At 37.4% G+C, this 20,228-nt stretch overlaps 2 protein-coding genes across 37 annotated transcripts; both read left to right on the top strand.

Annotated features, from left to right (window-relative positions):
• The first annotated feature begins 1,319 nt into the window (after positions 1-1,319).
• Positions 1,320-3,424, top strand: LOC103945809 (EPIDERMAL PATTERNING FACTOR-like protein 6). The gene is made up of 3 exons (XM_009356392.3): positions 1,320-1,901; positions 2,027-2,070; positions 2,938-3,424. Exons 1-3 carry the CDS (start codon positions 1,796-1,798, stop codon positions 3,169-3,171), a joined length of 384 nt encoding a protein of 127 aa, XP_009354667.1. The 5' UTR covers positions 1,320-1,795; the 3' UTR covers positions 3,172-3,424.
• A 2,940-nt stretch (positions 3,425-6,364) lies between these two features.
• On the top strand, positions 6,365-17,642 carry LOC103945847 (putative disease resistance protein RGA4). Of its 36 annotated transcripts, none has more exons than XM_048569489.1 (15): positions 6,365-7,574; positions 8,654-11,574; positions 11,940-11,998; positions 12,135-12,266; positions 12,335-12,761; positions 12,861-13,064; positions 13,246-13,694; positions 13,847-13,972; positions 14,060-14,109; positions 14,560-14,900; positions 15,050-15,085; positions 15,729-15,813; positions 15,975-16,075; positions 16,207-16,889; positions 16,982-17,642. In XM_048569489.1, exons 1-4 carry the CDS (start codon positions 6,426-6,428, stop codon positions 12,140-12,142), a joined length of 4,137 nt encoding a protein of 1,378 aa, XP_048425446.1. In that variant the 5' UTR covers positions 6,365-6,425; the 3' UTR covers positions 12,143-12,266; positions 12,335-12,761; positions 12,861-13,064; positions 13,246-13,694; positions 13,847-13,972; positions 14,060-14,109; positions 14,560-14,900; positions 15,050-15,085; positions 15,729-15,813; positions 15,975-16,075; positions 16,207-16,889; positions 16,982-17,642. The 36 variants fall into 36 exon arrangements, with proteins under 36 accessions (XP_048425446.1, XP_048425463.1, XP_048425454.1 ...); XM_048569506.1 differs by having other exon boundaries at positions 15,726-15,813; XM_048569497.1 differs by having other exon boundaries at positions 15,342-15,813.
• The last annotated feature ends 2,586 nt before the right edge of the window (positions 17,643-20,228 follow it).

The raw sequence follows: 20,228 nt of genomic DNA, 5'->3' as shown, positions 1-20,228 counted from the left end.
CACTATAAAATGATACTCTTATTGACAAATTTATCCTAGTATAAAATGACCTTTAAAGACCTAAAGACCAACCAATCATATATTGCCACTTAATTATTAGTTATATTGATTCTTTTTAAGCAAATTATTAGTTATACACTTTCCAAAAAAAAAAAAAACAAAACAAATTATTAGTTATACTGATAAAATAAAATAACCTAAAATATCATAAATAAGAAAAAGAAAAAAATACCATGAACCCCACAAGCTTTCATGGGGAAGAAACTTTAGACATTAAACTTATCAGGAAGAGGGTGAATTCGGACTTGACAAAGCAAAGCCTCAAGGCTTGCAATAAAGTGCATGTTGTGGAAGGTGTGATCAAGCTTCACCAAAGAGTAGAGCAAGTTAATCTTCATGACTATTATAATGTTGAGATAGATGAGGAGAGAAGCTCATACTCCATATTACATTAGGGGACTCACAGATCATACACTCGTTGAACTCCGATTGTGTTTGGTGTTTTGGAACACTTTGGATACCTACCATATATTGAATTTGGAGGAATTTGATGTCAGGGAAAGCCAGTGCAACACCAAACTATGAGTGAAGCTCTTCCAATTTAATCACACTCTCTCTTGTGCGGTCTGAATTCAAATTGAAAACGACAGAAATTGGGTACTGGAGCGGTTTTCGAGTCGTGGTGGTGTTGCGATGGTTGGCGATAGAGGAGGGATGCTTGGTGTTGGGGATTTGGGGAGTCATTAGTGATAATTCTGCAAATTTTCTGGGGAGAGAGTTGCTGCTGGTGATATTTGGAGTTCTTAGGTATTTTCATTTAGTGATAATTGTTTTCTTTTTTAATTTGTACTAATTTTTTTAAAGCAAGAAAAAAATTGAAAAACAAATATGTAGGGTTATTTTGGAAATAATGGTGGGTGGGAAAAGAGTTGATGTATTTTTTCACTTTTTATGGTGCGTGTAAATATAAGATGGGTGGAGAAATAAGATATTGGGATGAACATATTACCACTCTATAAATGTTCTGGTAAGAATAATATTTTGGTCCTGATGAGTTTGGACAGCAATAATACACGTTAAGAGAGATTTTTTTTAGTATGCACACTGAGATTTTTTGTGTTAATTTTTTAACTGGTGTATTTGTACACATATTTAACTTTTCTTTCATTTCGTGAATGAGACACTAGGGGATAGTAAAACTTAGGTGCATTAAAAAAATTAGAGAACTGAAAAGGGACGAGGGCAGATAATAAAAACCAAAGAAGATATAGTCAAAGAAGGGTAGGGGAGTGAGAGAGGTGGCTGAGGAAAAACAAGGAAAAAGAAAGAGGGGGAAGAGTGGACTGTGGAAAAGAGGAGGGGTGCAGAAGGTAGCAGAGCAGTAGTTGTTTTAACATTTCTGGGTTTGGGAATTGTAGAAAGACAGTAGAGAAAAGCCTGCAAGAGAATCAAACAACCAAACATGGCAATGCTTAGGATGCGACGACCCTCATAGATTCACCCTTCTTTTTTCTGTCTCGCTCTTGCTCTCTCTCTCTCTCTCTCGCTCTCTCTCTCTCTCTCTCTCTCTCTAAAAACTTGCTTAAATATTCGATCCCTTTACTTTTTCAACCTCCACAACAACCACCCCCACTTAAGAGCTGAGATGACAGTTGCAACATGGGAACTTAGTTAATATGAAAAAGGGTTCCAGAGAGAAAAACAGCTAGAGAGAGAGAGCCCAGAAAATATCAGATAAAGTTGCTGTGTTCTTCTGTCATTGGTGGATTTTCTTTGAGCTTTCATCTTGCTGTTCATGGAGTTGAAGGCACTTCACAGACTAATAAGGTTCACCGCCATCAGCTTTTTCTCAATTTATGCACTTTTCACCACCATCAGCTCCACTACCAGTACATGCCCAGGTGAAGTTTTCAACAATCAAATTAATTTCCCATTTTATATTCTTCTTCTTTACAAAATTGAAGTTTTCACTGAATTAATGTTCATTTAAACAAATTTAATTTATCTACTTGTTTCTAAAATGCAGATATTACGTGTACCTTCACGGCTAAACTCGATTCATATTTTCAGGTAGGTTGTTCCACCATACCTATCATAATTTATGGTCCGTGATTTTAACACTCCTCCTTTAGCTTTCTCCTCTGCGCTTACAAAGTGTTTGGAGTGCAGATGGTTAAACGAAGAGTGCCGGAATCGCTACCTTATCTTATACTCCAACATTTAATTAGCATTAATGCGTATTTCTTATGTTATTTATTTTTCTCCATACGAATCACATCAATCATCGTGACCTTACAACAAGACTCTAGTAGCTTTGACTAACTTTGACGCAAGCTGGGTTTTTGATAAAGACTGCATATGCAACTATGCATGTTTGAAACTGAAAGGACAAAATAGAACCATATTATTGTTATTATTACTGATCAAGCCACCGTGGTGATCGATAAGTAGCCCACACTGACTGGGGGCAGGGTGGTCCTGCTGCTGTTTACCCTGGTCCATCGTTAGAAAAATGGTCTTGTAGTAGGCTCAGCCTGCCTAACTAAGAAGCACACAGAACCACAGGCGTAATTTAGCACACAGCTTTAGGCTTGGAGGGACACCATATTTTTCTTTGCCATTTCAGAAGCAAAAGAAAAAGCTTTTGTTGTTCATATTGTCGTCTTCTAAAAACTCCAATGCATCTTGGTAACTTGCGCCTGCTGTGCTCAGCGCCCAACCCGCTCCAACCATGTTCTATACATCTACACTCCCGTGAACAAAAAATTGTTATGGGGGCCGGCGCACATTAGCATTATGCGGGCGCACGTTAGCACTAAGGATATATGTGTGACAAGTCTCAGTAGACAATAGAAAACTGTGTGCGCAAAAGGGTTGGTGGCATAATTGTGTTATAGCTGCTAATTTTTGGGAGATTAACTAACTAATGTGGTGCAGGAATTTGGGAAGCACGGTGACAAAATGAGGGAGCAGAGGATGATGCCTTTGAGCTTGGCTAGGAGGTACCTGAGTGGACCTGGATCGTCGCCGCCTCGGTGCACATCCAAGTGCGGCAGGTGCACGCCGTGCAAGCCAGTTCACGTGTCTGTGCCACCCGGGACGCCCGTGATGGCGGAGTACTACCCGGAGGCTTGGAGGTGTAAATGTGGCAACAAATTGTACATGCCATGAAAATAAATGAATATGATCATCATATGCTTTGTGATATTTATTGTGTTTGTGTTGGTGTTACAAAGTCTCTCTAGCTAGCTACTTTTCTAGCTGATCATATGCTTATTTAGTAAAAAGAAAGGATATTTATAGGGCTTAAATTTGTGTAGGAAGATATTTATACATTAACCCTTATGAAATATATGTTACGATATGTATGGAGAATTCATACAACCGATTCCGTTTGGTGAAATAACGTTTGGTTGCTGCTGTATATTTATGGAGAATATGTATCAAGTTAAATACCATGTTCAGGTTCTTATTCTGCTAAATAATTGATGATGCATCATGCATGATCATTTCTGCCTCCCGAGGTTTGGAAATTTTTTGTCTTCATAGTAATTGAATGGTTGTTTCTTTCCTTGTAAACTTTCTTCTCAACGACTAGTAATATGAACTCCTTCCGCACACTCGGGGAACTAGAACTGGATAATCATGGAACTAGATAAGCTAGGAAATAGTAGCGCCTGAACATCAATGGAGGTTCTCCACACTTGGAGAGATTCTTAACTACAAATGGAGATGTAATCCGATAAGTCTACAACACTCCCCATTGGAAGAGAAACTTACATTTCATGGATTCACTATTCCGCCCTCCCCCACCCCCTCACTTGACTCTGCTCACACAATGAGTGTTGTAGAGATAATGAAAAATCCATTAAAAAAAAAAAATTGTAACACGCTGTATCTCACGTACAATTTGAACACTAGTTTTACTTCAAGTACTATAAAAATAAGAAAGAAAACGTGCAATCTGTTTTCTATAATTCAACAATTATCATCTATGATATTTGAATTCATGAACTCTTTCATAGAAGTAGAAATTATATGCCACTAGATCGATCAAACAGTTATTAGCATGCACATTTTCTAACATGAAACTTTTACCACTACATTCCTTTTCATAATAGTTGATCATGCCGATAGTACATAACTACTTTAATTATGAGTTGAACCACAATCTTATACCTTATATTTTAAAATTTATAATATCATACTTCATTTTACAAATTTGTTGCAATGTCAGATATTTGTCAATTTTTCTATTAAATACTGACATGGTTTGAGGCGGGCCCACTTCCTCAACCAACTAGATAAAAAAATTAATTAAATATTAAAAATTAAAAACAAAATTATTTAAATATTTTTTATTTTTAAAATGTGGGACCCACTGCATGCAACCCATCTGGGTTCTACATCTCTCCCAAAACCCTAACCCAGATCAACATCCAGTTCCTTGAGGTTCACCATCGAGAACTATGCCATGGAGAAAGGACCTAGATACAGAGCATACGCAGAACTCAGAGAATCGCAGCTAAGGAGGAAGTACATGATCCCTGGGAATTTGCATACATTCGTTTTCGTGTCGATGCGTTAATATCGAAGAGAATTGAACCATAAACTTAGGGGCAATTTGAGATACTTTAATAAATTTATAAATCCATGGATTTTTATAGAGTTTAATTGATTTATAGAGATTTCATATAAAATTTTGATTCAATTTCCTCGAAATCTCAAAGAGAGATGTGAGATTTGTACATGCTTAAAATAGATTACGAAATTTCTCTAATTTCCTCTAATTCCTCAACTTTTTAAAATTCTTTAAAATCAATTTATAATTGAATACAAATGTTATAAACTTTTTTTAAAAATCTTAATTGAATACTCCTGGATTTATAAGGATTTCAACAAACTATCATAAAATCCTGATTAAATACACCTTGAATCTCAGAAAATTATTTAAAATCCTAATTGAAAATCTCCTAAATTCATTAAAAAAAATAAAATTCCTCAAAATCCCAATTGAATATATCCTCCTTATTCTAATCATAACTCATTATCACCCTCCTAGTCACTTAGACTTCTTAACAAGGTTAACATTAAATCGTCTCACTTTATGGTGCAAGAAAAATGGGCACCTAATTTCAAGTAAGAAATTGTGGGCTTTTCTTGTCACAAGAGATCATTATGGGCCTTTTTCAATTTTATTTTGTGAGCCCAGTATATAAGAACAAGCTCTACGCAACTCTAAGCTTCTAATGACTTTGTTTTATTGAACAAGTTTGAATTATATATAGTGATGATAATTTGATGATATTGATGTCCAAGTTTAGGCATTGCGTCAATTGTTAAATTAGATTTGAGAAAGAAAATGTGTAAACTATATTTGTGAGTCTGCAACAACTTGCAAATGAACATCTTTCATTGGTGGACATTATTATTCTCGAAAATATTGTGTTTATACGCTTGGCACAATTTAATGCTATTGCATGCTTTGTGGTGCAACTTCATCTTTTGTGGTTCAGCCTATTTTGGATCCTAGTTCCGCCACTAAATAGAAACTTGTTAATCTATATATATGATAATCCATTTGGTTCATAAATCAAGCAACCTTTACTCGCCACTTGATTTGTCAAACGTCAAAGGTTCCTCTAAGTTGGAATATGTCAAATACATATGTACAGATGGTGTGTAATCGTCTGTTTAATAAGAAATAAAATCTTTGTAAATTACTTGGCATAGCTATTTATTTTTCTTTCGGAGTATTTACTTTTTTATTGTTTTTTTAAATAAAGTTAAAAATGTTTGTTTCTTTACGAACATATGATTCTTGTTCATGATTATTTGATGAAAAAGAGCCAAAACGCATAGGTTAACGTAGATAGTGGCGAGACATAAGGACCAGTACATGCAGTAAAGGAATGAAGAAAAAAAGAGTTACAACTTGAAAGCAATTTAGCAAATGGTAAGATTCTTGAGAGCGCATCAAGGAAGGAAAGAACAAATGAACCAGAAAGTATAGACACATAGCTTATAAGCCAAAAATATTGCAATATTGCCATCAATCGTCATTTAATGATGGATTATTTACATATAAGCCCTTGCAATTCATAATGACCAAGTACACTCAAGGCATCACGAAGAATCAATTCAATTCAAAACGTAAGATACATGAAAACATAACGCAAAGGATTGAATATGTCCTTCGCTTAAAGTATAAAACAAAGGATTGAATATGTCCTTCGCTTGACTAAGAAGCAAAGGATCGAATATGTCCTCCAATTATTATGAGAAAGTTGGATCACAAGTTGTGAAAGGAAAAATATTGTGCAAGTATTTAAAACCACATCTGGTGTATTGCAGTCGGCCATCGTCATTTTTTTCCTTCTATCCACTTGAGAGAAAATTGAGAGAACATTCAGTACTCGATCGGCATGGAAGGGAAGCTTGCAGAAACTGTGTTTACTTTTTCTGTTGAGGGAATACTATCGAAGGTGGCGTCACTTGCTGCTCAAGAACTCGGTCTCGCTTGGGGTTTCAAAGCTGAACTCAAACGGCTTCGCCAATCATTACTCACCATTCAGGATTTCTTGGGAGCTGTTTCCGACCAACCACAGGATCGGGTCAAGGCGGTGGAGGAGTGGGTGATGAAACTTAAAGATATAGCTCATGATGCTGACGATCTGATGGATGAGTTCGACTACGAAATGGTTCGCCGTAAAGTTGAACTCCAAAATCATATGAAGAAAAAGGTACTCAACTTCTTTTCACTCTCCAATCCACTTGCATTTCGTTTGAAAATGGCACATAAAATTCAGAAGATCAACCAATCCTTGGTAGTTCTCAAGGGTGAGGCAGCTTTCATTGGTCTAGTCTCCAAGAAAATAGATGCAAACCCTCAGGAAGCTAGATGGGACAGACAAACCAACTCACTCATTGGCAGAGATGAAATAACCGTTGGAAGGGGAGAGGTTGTGTCGAATATAGTCACAACCTTGACCGACTTCAAGTACAATCAAGAAAATCTTGTGGTTATGGCCATCGTGGGAATGGGAGGCCTCGGAAAAACAACATTGGCCAAGTCAGTTTACAAAGAGGATTTGATACACAAGCATTTCGAAACGAGAATATGGGTTTGTGTGTCGGACACTTTTGATGTTCATTTAATTCTACTCAAGATGTTAGAACAACTTAAACCAGCAAATGTCCCTTCTTCAAAAGATAACCAGGAAGCTCTGCTTAAGTTCCTTAATGAAGAGTTGAAAGACAAAAGATACTTACTCGTACTTGATGACGTTTGGAACGACGACTCTAGAAAATGGGAGAATTTGATGGAATGTTTATTTAAGCTTGATTCTGCTAAGGGGTCCAAAATTATTGTCACTACTCGCAGTGGCAAAGTTGCATCAGTATCTGAAAAACTACTTCCGCGACATGATTTGGGAAAACTTTCTGTGGATGAATGTTGGTTCATCATGAAACATAGAGCTTTCCCCAGTAACAGTGCTCATATAGCTCATGAATTCCAGACAATTGGAAAGGAGATTGCTAAAAATTGTGGTGGTGTTCCATTGGTGGCAAAGGTGCGTACTATTATGTATCATTTATTTGCACCTATTTTTTTTTTACATGTTTTCATTTATATGTTGGGATAATATTCGCCTTCAACCCATAGGGTGCACCACCTTATAAATTAGGACAATGCCTTGTGACGAACATACTTTGATCGTACAAATTTCATGATCAGAACTATTCATTTTCATAGTCATCATTTAAAGATGTTCATTACAAAATTTCACTTCAAATCATAGATATTAGCTATCCGATATCATGCATATTTCACTTGGTACCAACATCGTCAATTTGTTCAATACATATAGATGACTAAAAGAACTTCAATTTCATTGATAATTGATAGCAAACAAACTGATCCAATCCCTTCGAATTTTAGTCTTACTATTTGCAAGATGGTTGAATTGAGTTTGAATTTTGAAAGTACAATTTACGTAGATTGATGTTCTAGAGGGTGTAAAGACTTCACCAAAATCAATAATTGATATGACATGTACACATCACTTGTATTTTAGATGGTATATAAAAATGTGGTTTCATTAGCTTTTTCTTATTCAAGAACCAACTTTAGCAACTTATTGATCCGAACAAGACATAAGCTAGATAAAATAAATTCATTGTCCCAACAAATCAAGAATAAAACATGTTTTTAACTACTAATGGACACAAAAACAACAACAACCAAGCATTATCTCATTCCCACTAAGTGGAGTCGGCTGTATGAATCCTAGAACACCACTACGCTCGGTTTTGCATCAAGTCTTTTGTTAGCTTCAAGTACTCCATATCATTTCATATAGTCTCTTTCAAAGTCTTTCTAGGTCTTCCTCTACCCCTTTGCCTTGAGTCTCCTTCTCATAGTAACAACTACTAAATGGGTATTTTAGAAATTTTGTCAAACACCAAAAATAAGTAAACAACTACTAATATCATTTTGCACACTATTAAGAATTATACTTATTACATTAGATTTTTCCCTTTTAGGCAAGGGGATTCAAAATTAAGTAAACAAAAACTTCTTATCTTATATGAGTCCCTATTTTCTACATTGTTTTATGACACCTTTGAAACTCATTAATCCAATCAACAGGTTTTGGGAAGCATTTTGCACACTAAAAAAAGTATTGCAGAATGGTCGTTGTTTAAAGACAATAAAATATGGGACAACTTACCCAAAGGAGAAGATAGAATTATGCCAGTCTTGAAGTTGAGTTTTGACAATTTAGAATCACCATCACTAAAGCAATGTTTTGCATATTGCTCAATGTTCAAAAAAGATTCTGAAATTCAAAGAGACAACTTGATTCAACTTTGGATGGCTCAAGGACTACTCCACCCTTCACCTGACGAAAGTAAAGATATGGAAGACGTAGGCAATGAATATTTTGATATCCTATTGCAGAGCTCCTTATTTCAAGATGCTTCAATGAGTGACAATGGCATTGTTAACAAATGCAAGATGCATGATCTTGTGCACGATTTGGCAGAGCTTATATCCAAATTTGAAATCTTGACGGAAGACTTACATGACACTGGTAATGCAGTTGAGATTCGACATGTTGCTCGGGTTTCTACTTTTATACTAGAAAACATTCTAGAAAGAGGTGCTAGGAAATTGCGATCGTTGTTTTTTGATGATGGTGAAGTTCCCAGTAACATTCTTCCACGATTCAAAGCTTTACGTGTCTTAAATTTGTGTAAAGCTAATCTTGAAGAATTTCCAGTTTCAGTTGGAAGGCTGAAACACTTGAGGTATCTTGACATTTCCAAAACAAGATTCACAACACTCCCCAACTCTATAGGCAAGCTCTATAACCTACAGACGTTAAGAGCAACAAATTGTGCCCTTAAAGAGTTTCCAAAAGAACTGCAAAGTTTGATCAACCTGAGGCATATTTATTTTGATCAGAGTACGAAATTTCCCCAAGGGATAAGGCGGTTGACTTGCCTTCGAACAGTACCTTACTTTTCGGTGGGTAATGAGATTGGTCGTCAAATTGAAGAGTTGGCTGACTTGAAACAATTGAGAGGTGAATTAATTGTTTGTAATCTGGAGCACGTGAAGAATGGAGAAGAAGCAAAGAAAGCTAAGTTGGAGGATAAGACGAAAGTATGCCATTTAAGCTTCAAATGGACAAGAAATAGGTCAATAACCAACAACAATGAGGATGAGGATGTACTGGAAGGCCTTCGACCGCATTCTGGGTTGGAGAGCTTAAGTATTAAAAATTTCGTGGGCGATCAGTTTCCATCGTGGATGATGAGTAGGTCATTACTGCTCAACAACTTGAAGAAGATTCAATTACTTGGATGCGACAAATGTGAAGAAGTCCCACCGCTTGGTCATCTACCTAATCTTACGGAGCTTAAGATTAGCGGAATGGCTAACTTGAAATGTGTTGGAGCTGAGTTCTACGGTTATGATCATGTCCACAATGTAGCCACGACAAGTAAGGAGATAATTACTTTATTTCCTGCACTAAAAGTATTATATATATCTAGGTGTGGTGATCTAATTGAATGGAAGGAAGCACCAACAATGTCAACACAGAAAGTAGTGGTTTTTCCTTGCCTCGAGAAGTTGACCATCGATAGTTGTTCCAAGTTGAGAAATGCTCCAAGTCATTTTCCATTTCTCCAAAATTTGGAGATAATTTCATGTGATAGCAGAACGCCAATAGAAGAAATAAGCAGTGGATTGACAACTCTCACTTCCCTCAAAATAAAAGGTATTAAGGAGCTTACTTGTTTTCCACAAGGGATGTTGAAGAACAACAATAATCTCTCATCTTTAGAGATAAGTGCTTGCGATGATTTAACTTGTATTGCCTCAGATGTATTTGGTTCTTGCGTCTCTCTTGTGATATTGAAAATTTGGAATTGTAAAACGTTAAGGCATTTGGCGGATGGGCTAGACACACTCCCTCATCTTGAAAACCTAACAGTTCACTGGTGTCCTAGTCTAGAGTTGATTCCAATTACACAGGGCATGACATCTCTTCGGGTCTTAGACATTACGCATTGTGAACGATTGTCAAGCCTACCGAGTGGGTTAGAGTACTGCACCTCTCTCCAAACATTGCATTTAGAAGGTTGCAATGGTGTAACATCGTTTCCATTTTACACCCTTGCACGTCTTCGCCGTTTGTATATTTGGGAATGTAATGGACTATCAGGCCCACTGAGTGTATGGGCCTCTCTCGTGGAATTGATTATACTTGGTCTTAATAATCTGACATCAATTGAAATTAAAGGCGGCTTGTCCTCTCTTCAGCGTTTGAGAATTATTAATTGCAAAGAATTATCAAGCTTACCTGCTCTTCCACAACAATGTGCGTCTCTTCAGAATTTGGAGATAAGTGCATGCCCAAAGGTAGCATCATCATCGTTTGGTGTCCAAAGTAGCAGCATTATTCTACAATCTTTTTCAGATTTGCGCACCTTCACCTCCCTTCGAGAACTGACGATTAAAGAATGTGAAGGATTGGAAAGTGGGGTGAGCGGGCTGCAATTTCCACTCTCTCTTGAGACGCTGGTATTAAAAGGTTTCCCTAATTTAGAGATTCTTCCAAGTTTAGACAACCTCAATTCTCTCCGTGAATTGGGGATTGTAAATTGGAAAAAGCTAAAATATCTGCCGATGGGGTTACAACGGCTCCCGCACTTGAAGAAATTGGAAGTCGGTGGGTTCTCGGAGGAGCTCGATTGCTTCCCTGATTTTCAAGTTGGATCATTAATGCACCTTACAGGCTTAGAGTTGACGGGTTGGCCTAAGCTCAAGTCTCTGCCTCAACAAATTCAACACCTCACTTCTCTAACATCATTGTCTGTACGTAACTTTGACGGAGTGGAGACTTTGCCAGAATGGTTGGGTAGCCTTACATCCCTCACACAGCTGAGCATTAAGTATTGCAATAATCTGACCAACTTACCTAGTGTCCAAGCTATGCAACGCCTCACCAAATTACAAACCCTATATATTTATAGATGTCATCCCCTTCTAAAGCAAAGATGCAGCAGCTCCCGCCCTTGAAGATATTGGAAGTCGGTGGGTTCTGGGAGGAGCTCGATTCCTTCCCTGATTTTCAAGTTGGATCATTAATGCACCTTACAAGCTTATCCTTGTATGGTTGGTCTAATCTCAAGTCTCTGCCTCAACAAATTCAACACCTCACTTCTCCAACATCATTGTCGGTAGGTAACATTGACGGAGTGGAGACTTTGCCAGAATGGTTGGGTAGCCTTACATCCCTTACACAGCTGAGGATTTGGAATTGCGAGAATCTGACCAACTTACCAAGTGTCCAAGCTATGCAACGCCTCACCAAATTACATACCCTGTTTATTTCTAGATGTCATCCCGATCTAAAGCAAAGATGCAGCAGGGACAGCGGCACAGATTGGCCCAAGATTTCTCACATTCCAAAAATCACAAGTACGATTTAAAATTCTTGAAATCCTCATGTTACATGTTTATCTCTTTTCTTCTTTTATTCGTCTCAACTACTACATACAAATTTAAACTAGCATAACAAAAGTTATTTATTCTTCTCCCTCTTCTTTTAAATCAGTTAACTAGAAATCATACAATGGTTGAGTTGAAGGTAGGCAGCACCTTATTAAACTACAGCAAATGTGTATCGGAAAAACCAAATTTCACGGTGTGCAAGGCCACAAGATGACAGACTGTAGTTGGATGGAAGGTAGGCAGCACTCTCTCTCTTCAGTTACTCTCTAAAAGACTCGTGCTCATTTTGAAATGTAATTATAGTAAAAACCTGAGAAACTGCTAAACATGGACGTAGCCCAGCTTGCATGTATGGAAGGTTCGTACAATGTCCTATGGACTTAGTACTGTCTTTGATGAATGAAAGAAATTCTGGACGCTTTATTGAGGACGAGAGCCTGTAAAATCAGCTCCAGTATACAAGGTGTGCTTTTCTCCTTTTCTTTTACATTGAACAATCTAAGCACGCATGTTTTCCCTTCTTCAGGTTTTCTCCATTTCATATTCACCATGAACTTATTAGCGATTATGCCATTGATGATAACGGTGTTGTAAGAGTAATTTGTTTTCTGAAACAAAGTTTGCTCAGTGCAGGTCCATATTGGGTACTTTGGGTCACTCTTTATTATGGTGTTGCTCACCATTGTCTCAACACCTTAGTATTTTACTGAGAGTTCTTTGGGCTGGGAAGGTAACACTATATCCGTTGAGCCACTTTTTTATGCAATTATGAAGGATTAACATTTTTATTTGAGAGTTAATTGTGTTTATAATAAACTGTGCATTGCAGATATGAAGGAAGTAGTCTCTGTTATTTTAAGCAGAAAATTCAAGCTGCCAACAAGGAGTTACTCCTACAAACATGTGCATTCCCTACCCCAACTGTCTAGGATAAAATATAACATCTTTCCTTTTTCTACAGCCGTGGTGGAGGACATTGGCATGGGCCTTGCAGCGGCCGAAGTTGCTGGAATGAAGTGTATCGTAACCAAAAGTAGGTAACTTTTAATACATGAACAAAAAGAGTGCTTCCATATTTCCCACCTTCTTGCTATTCTCAGATAATACTTCTAATTTGATAGAAAGTTCATGAGCATGCTTTGTGTGTAATCCTTGCTAGTCAAATGAGAAACATGTTCACTACATCTCCTTAAACTCCAATTTCATGTACACAGCTGAAGAAAACTTTCAAAATGCGTATGCAAACTTTGACTTCTGTGGAGATTCACCGGAGGAGCGATTTCACTTGGGAACCTGCAGAAGCCTTTTGTCAAACATGATTGCTGAAGAAAACTTTCAAAATGCGTATACTTGTTTGGTTGGCCTAAGCTCAAGTCTCTGCCTCAACAAATTCAACACCTCACTTCTCTAACATCATTGTGTGTACGTAACTTTGACGGAGTGGAGACTTTGCCAGAATGGTTGGGTAGCCTTACATCCCTTATAGAGCTGCAGATTTGGAATTGCAAGAATCTGATGAATTTGCCTCGTGTCCAAGCTATGCAATGCCTCACCAAATTATATACCCTGTTGATTTTTGGATGCCATCCCCTTCTAAAGCAAAGATGCACCAAGAACAGCGGCATAGATTGGCCTAAAATTTCTCACATTCCAGATATCACAAGTAAGTTTTTAACTTCTCGAAATCATATTATAGAGTTCATGTTAATTATATTTTATATCTCTTTTGTTCGTTTATTCGTCTCAACTACTGCATCAAACTTTAAACTAGTATACCAAATTTTTTTTATCCTTCTCCCTCTTCTTTTAAATCAGTTCTCTGAGTCTCACAACAGTTGGAGGGAAGGTAGGCAGCACCTTGTATTCGAAAAACCAAATTTCATGGTGCGCAAGGCCACACTTGTCCGAATGGCTCCAACTTCCACTTTGAAATTAATCCATGTAAGCTTTTCTAATCCGCACCTCCTCTTCTCTTCTAACTGAATTCTACTCCTGACTTTTCACTTACTTGTATGTTATGTTTTCCAGTGCCATCTATATTTCTTTTGTCATGCTCAACAACTGCAAATTGAGTACAGGTACTGATGCACAAGATATCAAATTTCTCGCTCAACCTTCGTTTCTCAATAATATACCTCAAGTTATAATACTTATCATGGTAGCAAACCTCTTAATTATCCGTTCATGGTATTGAATCTTTTTTAATCAAATATTTCCAGAACCCAAGTAAAATCATGTTCATATAGTATATAGAACTGCTGAAATTTCTTTCTGTTTGTTATCATCCTTATATACGAAGATATTGCACAGATATTTTTATGGTTACTTGTGAAATCTGAACTGATTTTTTAATCGTATGAACAGTAATTACATTGTAAAATACCCTCATTATCGCAGAGATTAGATAAAAGAATCTTCAGTTGCAATGCTAGATGATATTTTCAAGCTCTGTGTACTATCAGTTGAAAAGTTAAAATTTGTTCTGTACTATATATTTCCTAAGTTGTTTTGTTGTTATATTTGACCAGGCAGAATTGGTAGTCTGGTAGAAACTCTTGACCGAACATTTCTAATTTAGACAAACAGGGAAGCACTCATCCCTTTAATTACACTGGATCGACATTCTTTGTTCGATACTTATCAGTTTGAAGGCTCGGCTTTCCATCCTATTCCCAATAAGTGGTGAGTTGTGGGCTACAAATTAATGCAAGTCTCTACTTGAGGGAGTGGAGCCTTTGCCAGATCTGTTGGGTAACCTTACATCCTTGTAGAGTTGGGAATTAGATGAATTATAAGAATTTGATGAATCTACCCTCTGCCAAAGCTATGCAACGTGTCGCCAATTTACTGTCACAGTGAATTAAGCAATGTAAGTTTTTTAAACTCCACCCCCTTTTCTCTTCTAGTAATTAAGTTGACTTATTATATATGTTGTGTTTCCAATTGGTATGTATAACTCTATTAGCATCCTTTGGCATTTTCATGACACTCTTGCTCAACTGGAACGATGTAATGCAGTAGGTGCAAACAAAGTCCAGGTGCTGATGCAAACAGGTCCTTCTTTCATCCATTGTATGCTGGCATATAACTTCTGAATTGGCTCATAACTTTGTTGTTGAGAAATACATTGAAATCGAAGCGGACTTGGTTGTTCAACCATCAGTCGATCACTTTTAGTTCTACATGGCCAGACTAGTTCTCATTATCATTCACATTGTTTTGTTCCAAAACGTTTTAAAGTGGAATTTTTCTTCTGGCCAGATTGTTACGAGAGTGATACTATTGTTAATTTTTGTCTCTTTCCTAGCAGAACATTAAAGATCTCAGGACTTTATGGGATTCAGTGAGAAAGTTGGTGTGTTCGAATATAAACCTGATTAATGCTTTAGATGGTATGACATAAACGTACGAATCACTTGTACAAATATGTGTAAACCAATTTAACACTTTCAATTGCTATTCATTCTTATTAAAACAAACAATAACTAAACCATAAACAAGAATGTTCTGCATATGCTTATACATGTTCCATGCGTAACACAATTTTTATAGTTGTGTTGCCATTCGTAGTTGGTAATACTTTGTAAACCATATGACATGTTCATTTTACAGCAAGCCCGTTAGACCTTGATTTTACTCATGAGAGTCTTTGAGGAAATTTTTTTTTTCGGTCATGGAACTCACTCTGTATCAGCAGTGGCAGGGGATATAAACTTTCATGGCCTAGGAAACGAAAATGCTAGAGGCAAGGTGTTCCTGCTGTGAAAAGTGCAACATATAAAGTATGCAAGCTTTTATGTTACGGTCATGTCAGGCTATCTGTTTTAATTAGCAGAACTAGTTTGAAAATTAAAACTCATTGTAATAGTTCCAAGCTTATTATTATCAGTTGAAATTTGTTCTTTATGTTTTCTTAAGTTGTTTTGGTTTTATCTTTGTACAGGGAGAATTGGGATACTATTCACAACTCATGCGTGGATCAATATCATTCTTCAACTTCAATCATCTTTCCTTATCATCAAATCCTAATTTGGACACAAATTGGTAATCTTTTATCTTTTCGATTCTAACTGGTCAATATTCTTTGTTGATACTCATCACCAAATCGAAATGTATCCTTAAGAGTTTGCAGATATTTGAATTCAGTTGATTTTTTGTGTTGTATGGGTCTTTAGAAGCTTGGGCTTCCTGGCGTCCTTTGTGCCTTGCATTGCTGTGAAAGGAGAGTACAAGAAGCAGCCAACTGTTGAATAGAGGGAGAGCTTGAGCTTTGAAGCCGAAAAAACTTTTGTACTACCCTAATTGTAACTCTCTTTCTTCACTTGCTTTCTAAAAGACTCTCTCATGCTCCTTTTGAAATGTAACCTACATTATTATAGTAAAAACCGGAGAAACTACTAAAGATTGACGTAGCCCATCTTGCACGTATGGAAGGTTCGTACAATGTCCTATGGACTTAGTACTGTCTTTAAAGAAAGAAAGAAAATTTGGATGCTTTATTGGGGATGAGAGTCTGTAAAATCAACTCCAGTATATACGGTGTGCTTTTCTCCTTTTATTACATTGAACAATCTAAGCACACATTTTTTCCCATTTTCAGGTTTTCTCCATTCATATTCACCATGAACTTTTAGTCCTTATGCCATGATGATAACAATGTCGTAAGAGTCATTTGTGTTGCAAAACAAAGTTTCTCAGTTGCTTGTAAAATAGTAAATTCTTTTACATGGATGGAATGCCATGATGATAACGATGTCAGTGCAGTTTCTCAGTACATTGGGTCATTCTTCCTGATGGTGTTCTGTCTCTGTTGTCTCCACACCTTAGCATTTTGCAGAGATTTCTTCGGGCCTTGAAGGTAAGACTGTCTCCTTTGAGCCACTTTCTTATAAAGAAATAAAAAATTTATCTTTGAGAATTAATCGTGTTTATATAAACCGTGCGTTGCAGATATGAAGGGAGCAGCCTGAAGCAGAAAATTCAAGTTGCAAACAAGTTACTCCTACAAACATGTGCATTCTCTACCCCAACTGTCTAGGATAAAATATAACATCTTTCCTTTTTCTACAGCTGTGGTGGTGGACGTCGGCATGGGCCTTGCAGCAGCCAAAATTGCTGGAATGCTTTGTGCGTAATCCTTGCTAGTCATGTATGTCAAATTTTGAGGGCAATCAAATGAGAAACACGTTCACTTCATCTCTTAAAACTCCAATTTCAGGTACACAGCTGAAGAAGACTTTCAAAATGCATATGCAAACTTTGACTTCTTTGGAGATTCGTCGGAGGAGCGATTTTACTTGGGAACGTGCAGAAGCCTTTTGTCAAACAGTAACAGTTTATGAATTAAATTAATTCATTCAAAGCCGGTCCTCCATCTACAAAATGTTGGTGAGGAGTCTCATGATTATGAAATTATTGAAGATGATTTCTTGAAGGTTGAAATTTCATGGAGTTTTGCTTAGTGGTTGTATATAATTCTACTTTTGATTGTCGGGGTTTACACTCTGCCCCACCCATTGTATGTTTTCTCAAGTAATATAATTTGGGCGTGAGGGCCTAGCCTCCCAGCTTCGACTGGGTTCCAGCCCTCTTTAAATATATATTTTTTAAATATATGTTTGTGTATTAAAAAAAGGCACGTTATGAGTCTTTGCAGTGTGCACTAAAAAAACTTAGGACCGGCCTTGACAACACCTTGGAGGGATGGAGCCACCGTAGGCTTACTGGGGGTGGATGCCATTTAAGATTATTTGCCTTTTTATGGCATCTAATACTCCTAATTTGTCCGTGTAAGTTCTTGCAGCAGATAGAAAAGTGTGACCTTTAAATTGTCAAGAGGCCACTAAAGAAATTAAACTCATCCAAATGATGCATGTTGAAATAAATAAAATTCGTAAAATAAAATAAAATAAATAAGTGAACCCGTTCAAATGTGAAGGAATCGGCATTGTGACATTATTTTGTGTACAAAGTAAATCTGAGACCAATATGATCCCTTCTGGATTCTTTTAGTGAGGATCTTGGGAATCCGTAAATTGTATTCGTTCATTGCATATCGTGTGGTCAGTTTTTGTCTAGTACTGTTTGTGTTTAATTTTTTAAATAAAAATATTTAAAATAATTTATAACCGCACAGTGTATGATGAACAGACATGATAGACGAACGCAGTATGAAATGCGATAGTAATCCTGATGTAGATATTCATGTTGAAGTACAAATTAGCTCTTCAAGGGCAGTCGTTGGTGAACCTCTGGATGTTGAATTAATACAAGGGCTTTTTATTGCCAAGGCAAAGTAATTGGGAATCATAACCTACGAATTTCTTCCTCGGTGGATTATGTACCTTATTTCAGGTGTTGTTTTAATAGATTTTCCATCTTCCAGATTTGAGCTTTATTGTTAATTTGAGCCGGCGGTCATCATTTTTCATTCATTTTCATGTTGTTTCTAATGGTTTTGCGACACTTTGTTTACGGTCATCATTTCTCGCTCGTGAACTTTTATTTTTTGTTTCTAATAACTTCATGTTCCTTCCAACTTATTGTACCTTTAATTTTTGTTTATCAATATATTCACAATAATGTCTTCCTATGATAGTAACAACGAAATGAATATGATAGTAATGACGGAATGAATATGATAGTAACGACAGAATGAATTTTAAATTGTTGTACAATAAAAAATAATTTATGTACATTCTTATGGTATCGTATACTCTTAGTACATAAGTTCTAGTAGCAAGATAAAAGTGTGGCCTTTAAATTGTGAAGAGGCGACATAAGAAAGAATTTCCCGCTAAAACAAATGGGGTATCATTAAAACAAATAGGATAAAGTACAAAAAACTACCTTAACTATTGGTGTCAAGACACTTTCATACCTCATCTTTTTAAAATGTCAATGTCATACCTCATCTTACGAATTTGTGTCAATGTCATACCTCCATCAGTTTTTCTGTTAATTTTTCTATTAAGTGCTGACGTGGCTAGATACGGGGACCACTCACTAATCCAACTGGATTAAAATATAATTAAATATATATTTTAATAATTAAATTTTTAAAAATTAAAAAAAAAAACTTATATTAAATCTCTCTCTCCCCCATCTCTCTCGCCTCTCTCTCTGCTCTCCATCCCCAAAACCCCTTCCCACCTGACCCCTTCCCCCGACCCTTTCCCACCGATCCCCCCCAACCTTCCTCCACCACCCTCTCTCTCTCGCCTCTCTCTTCTCTCTCTCTCTGGACACCCACCTACATCCCTCAAATCCTTCGCACTCGTCCCCCCTCAACCTTCCTCCCCCTCACCCTTTCTTCCCCTCGCTCCCCCTCTTCCCCAAACTCAAAACCAGAACCACCCAACCCAGATCCCACCCCACTCCAAACTCAAAACTAGAACCACCCAACCCAGATCCCACCCCGCTCTTGTCTTCTCCTTCTTCCTCGAACGGTTTGGACCACACCCAGATCCGACAATCCGTCACCCCGGTGTACAAGGTCCCGTCGTTCGACACTGCCAACGCATTCACGGCGTCCTCATGTGCCTTGACTAACTCGACGCAGCGGAGATCCAAGTCCCGCCAAATCTTCAGGCTCGACGCAGCGGAGATCCAAAGGCATTTCTCGTGGCCCAATGCGGCATAGAAAAAGTTGTGGTTGACGACGAGGCAGGTGATTGAGAGGGAGGGGCAGCGAGGCGGGAGAGTGGCAAAGCAGAGGTGGGAGACGGAGAGGTCGATGGGCTCTAGATGGGAGAGTTTTTGGAGGAAGAGGTTGCGCAAAGAAGATGGGAGCGGGGGGAAGAAAGGGTGAGGGGGAGGAAGGTTGGGGGGGATGGGTGGGAAGGTTTTGGGGATGCAGGCGCCAGGCGGGTGTCCAAGAGAGAGATAAGAGAGGCGAGAGAGAGAGGGTGGATCCACAATTTTATATAATAAAAAAAATTATTTTTATTTTTTTAATTTTTAATTATTAAAAAATATATTTAATTATATTTTAATCCAGTTGGATTAGTGAGTGGCCCCAGTATCTAGCCACGTCAGCACTTAACAGAAAAATTAACAGAAAAACTGACAGAGGTATGACATTGGCACAAATTCGTAAGGTGAGGTATGACATTGTCATTTTAAAAAGATGAGGTATGAAAGTGTCGTGATACCAATAGTTGAGGTAGTTTTTTGTACTTTACCCAAACAAATATTA

This window comes from the organism of the source record quoted next, unplaced genomic scaffold (assembly GCF_019419815.1).
Source record: "Pyrus x bretschneideri cultivar Hongxiangsu unplaced genomic scaffold, Pyrus_bretschneideri_v1 Contig5, whole genome shotgun sequence".
In the NCBI taxonomy this organism is placed as follows: Eukaryota; Viridiplantae; Streptophyta; class Magnoliopsida; order Rosales; family Rosaceae; genus Pyrus; species Pyrus x bretschneideri.
Note: the sequence above shows the minus strand (reverse complement) of the source record. Positions and strands in the feature narration are given on the sequence as shown.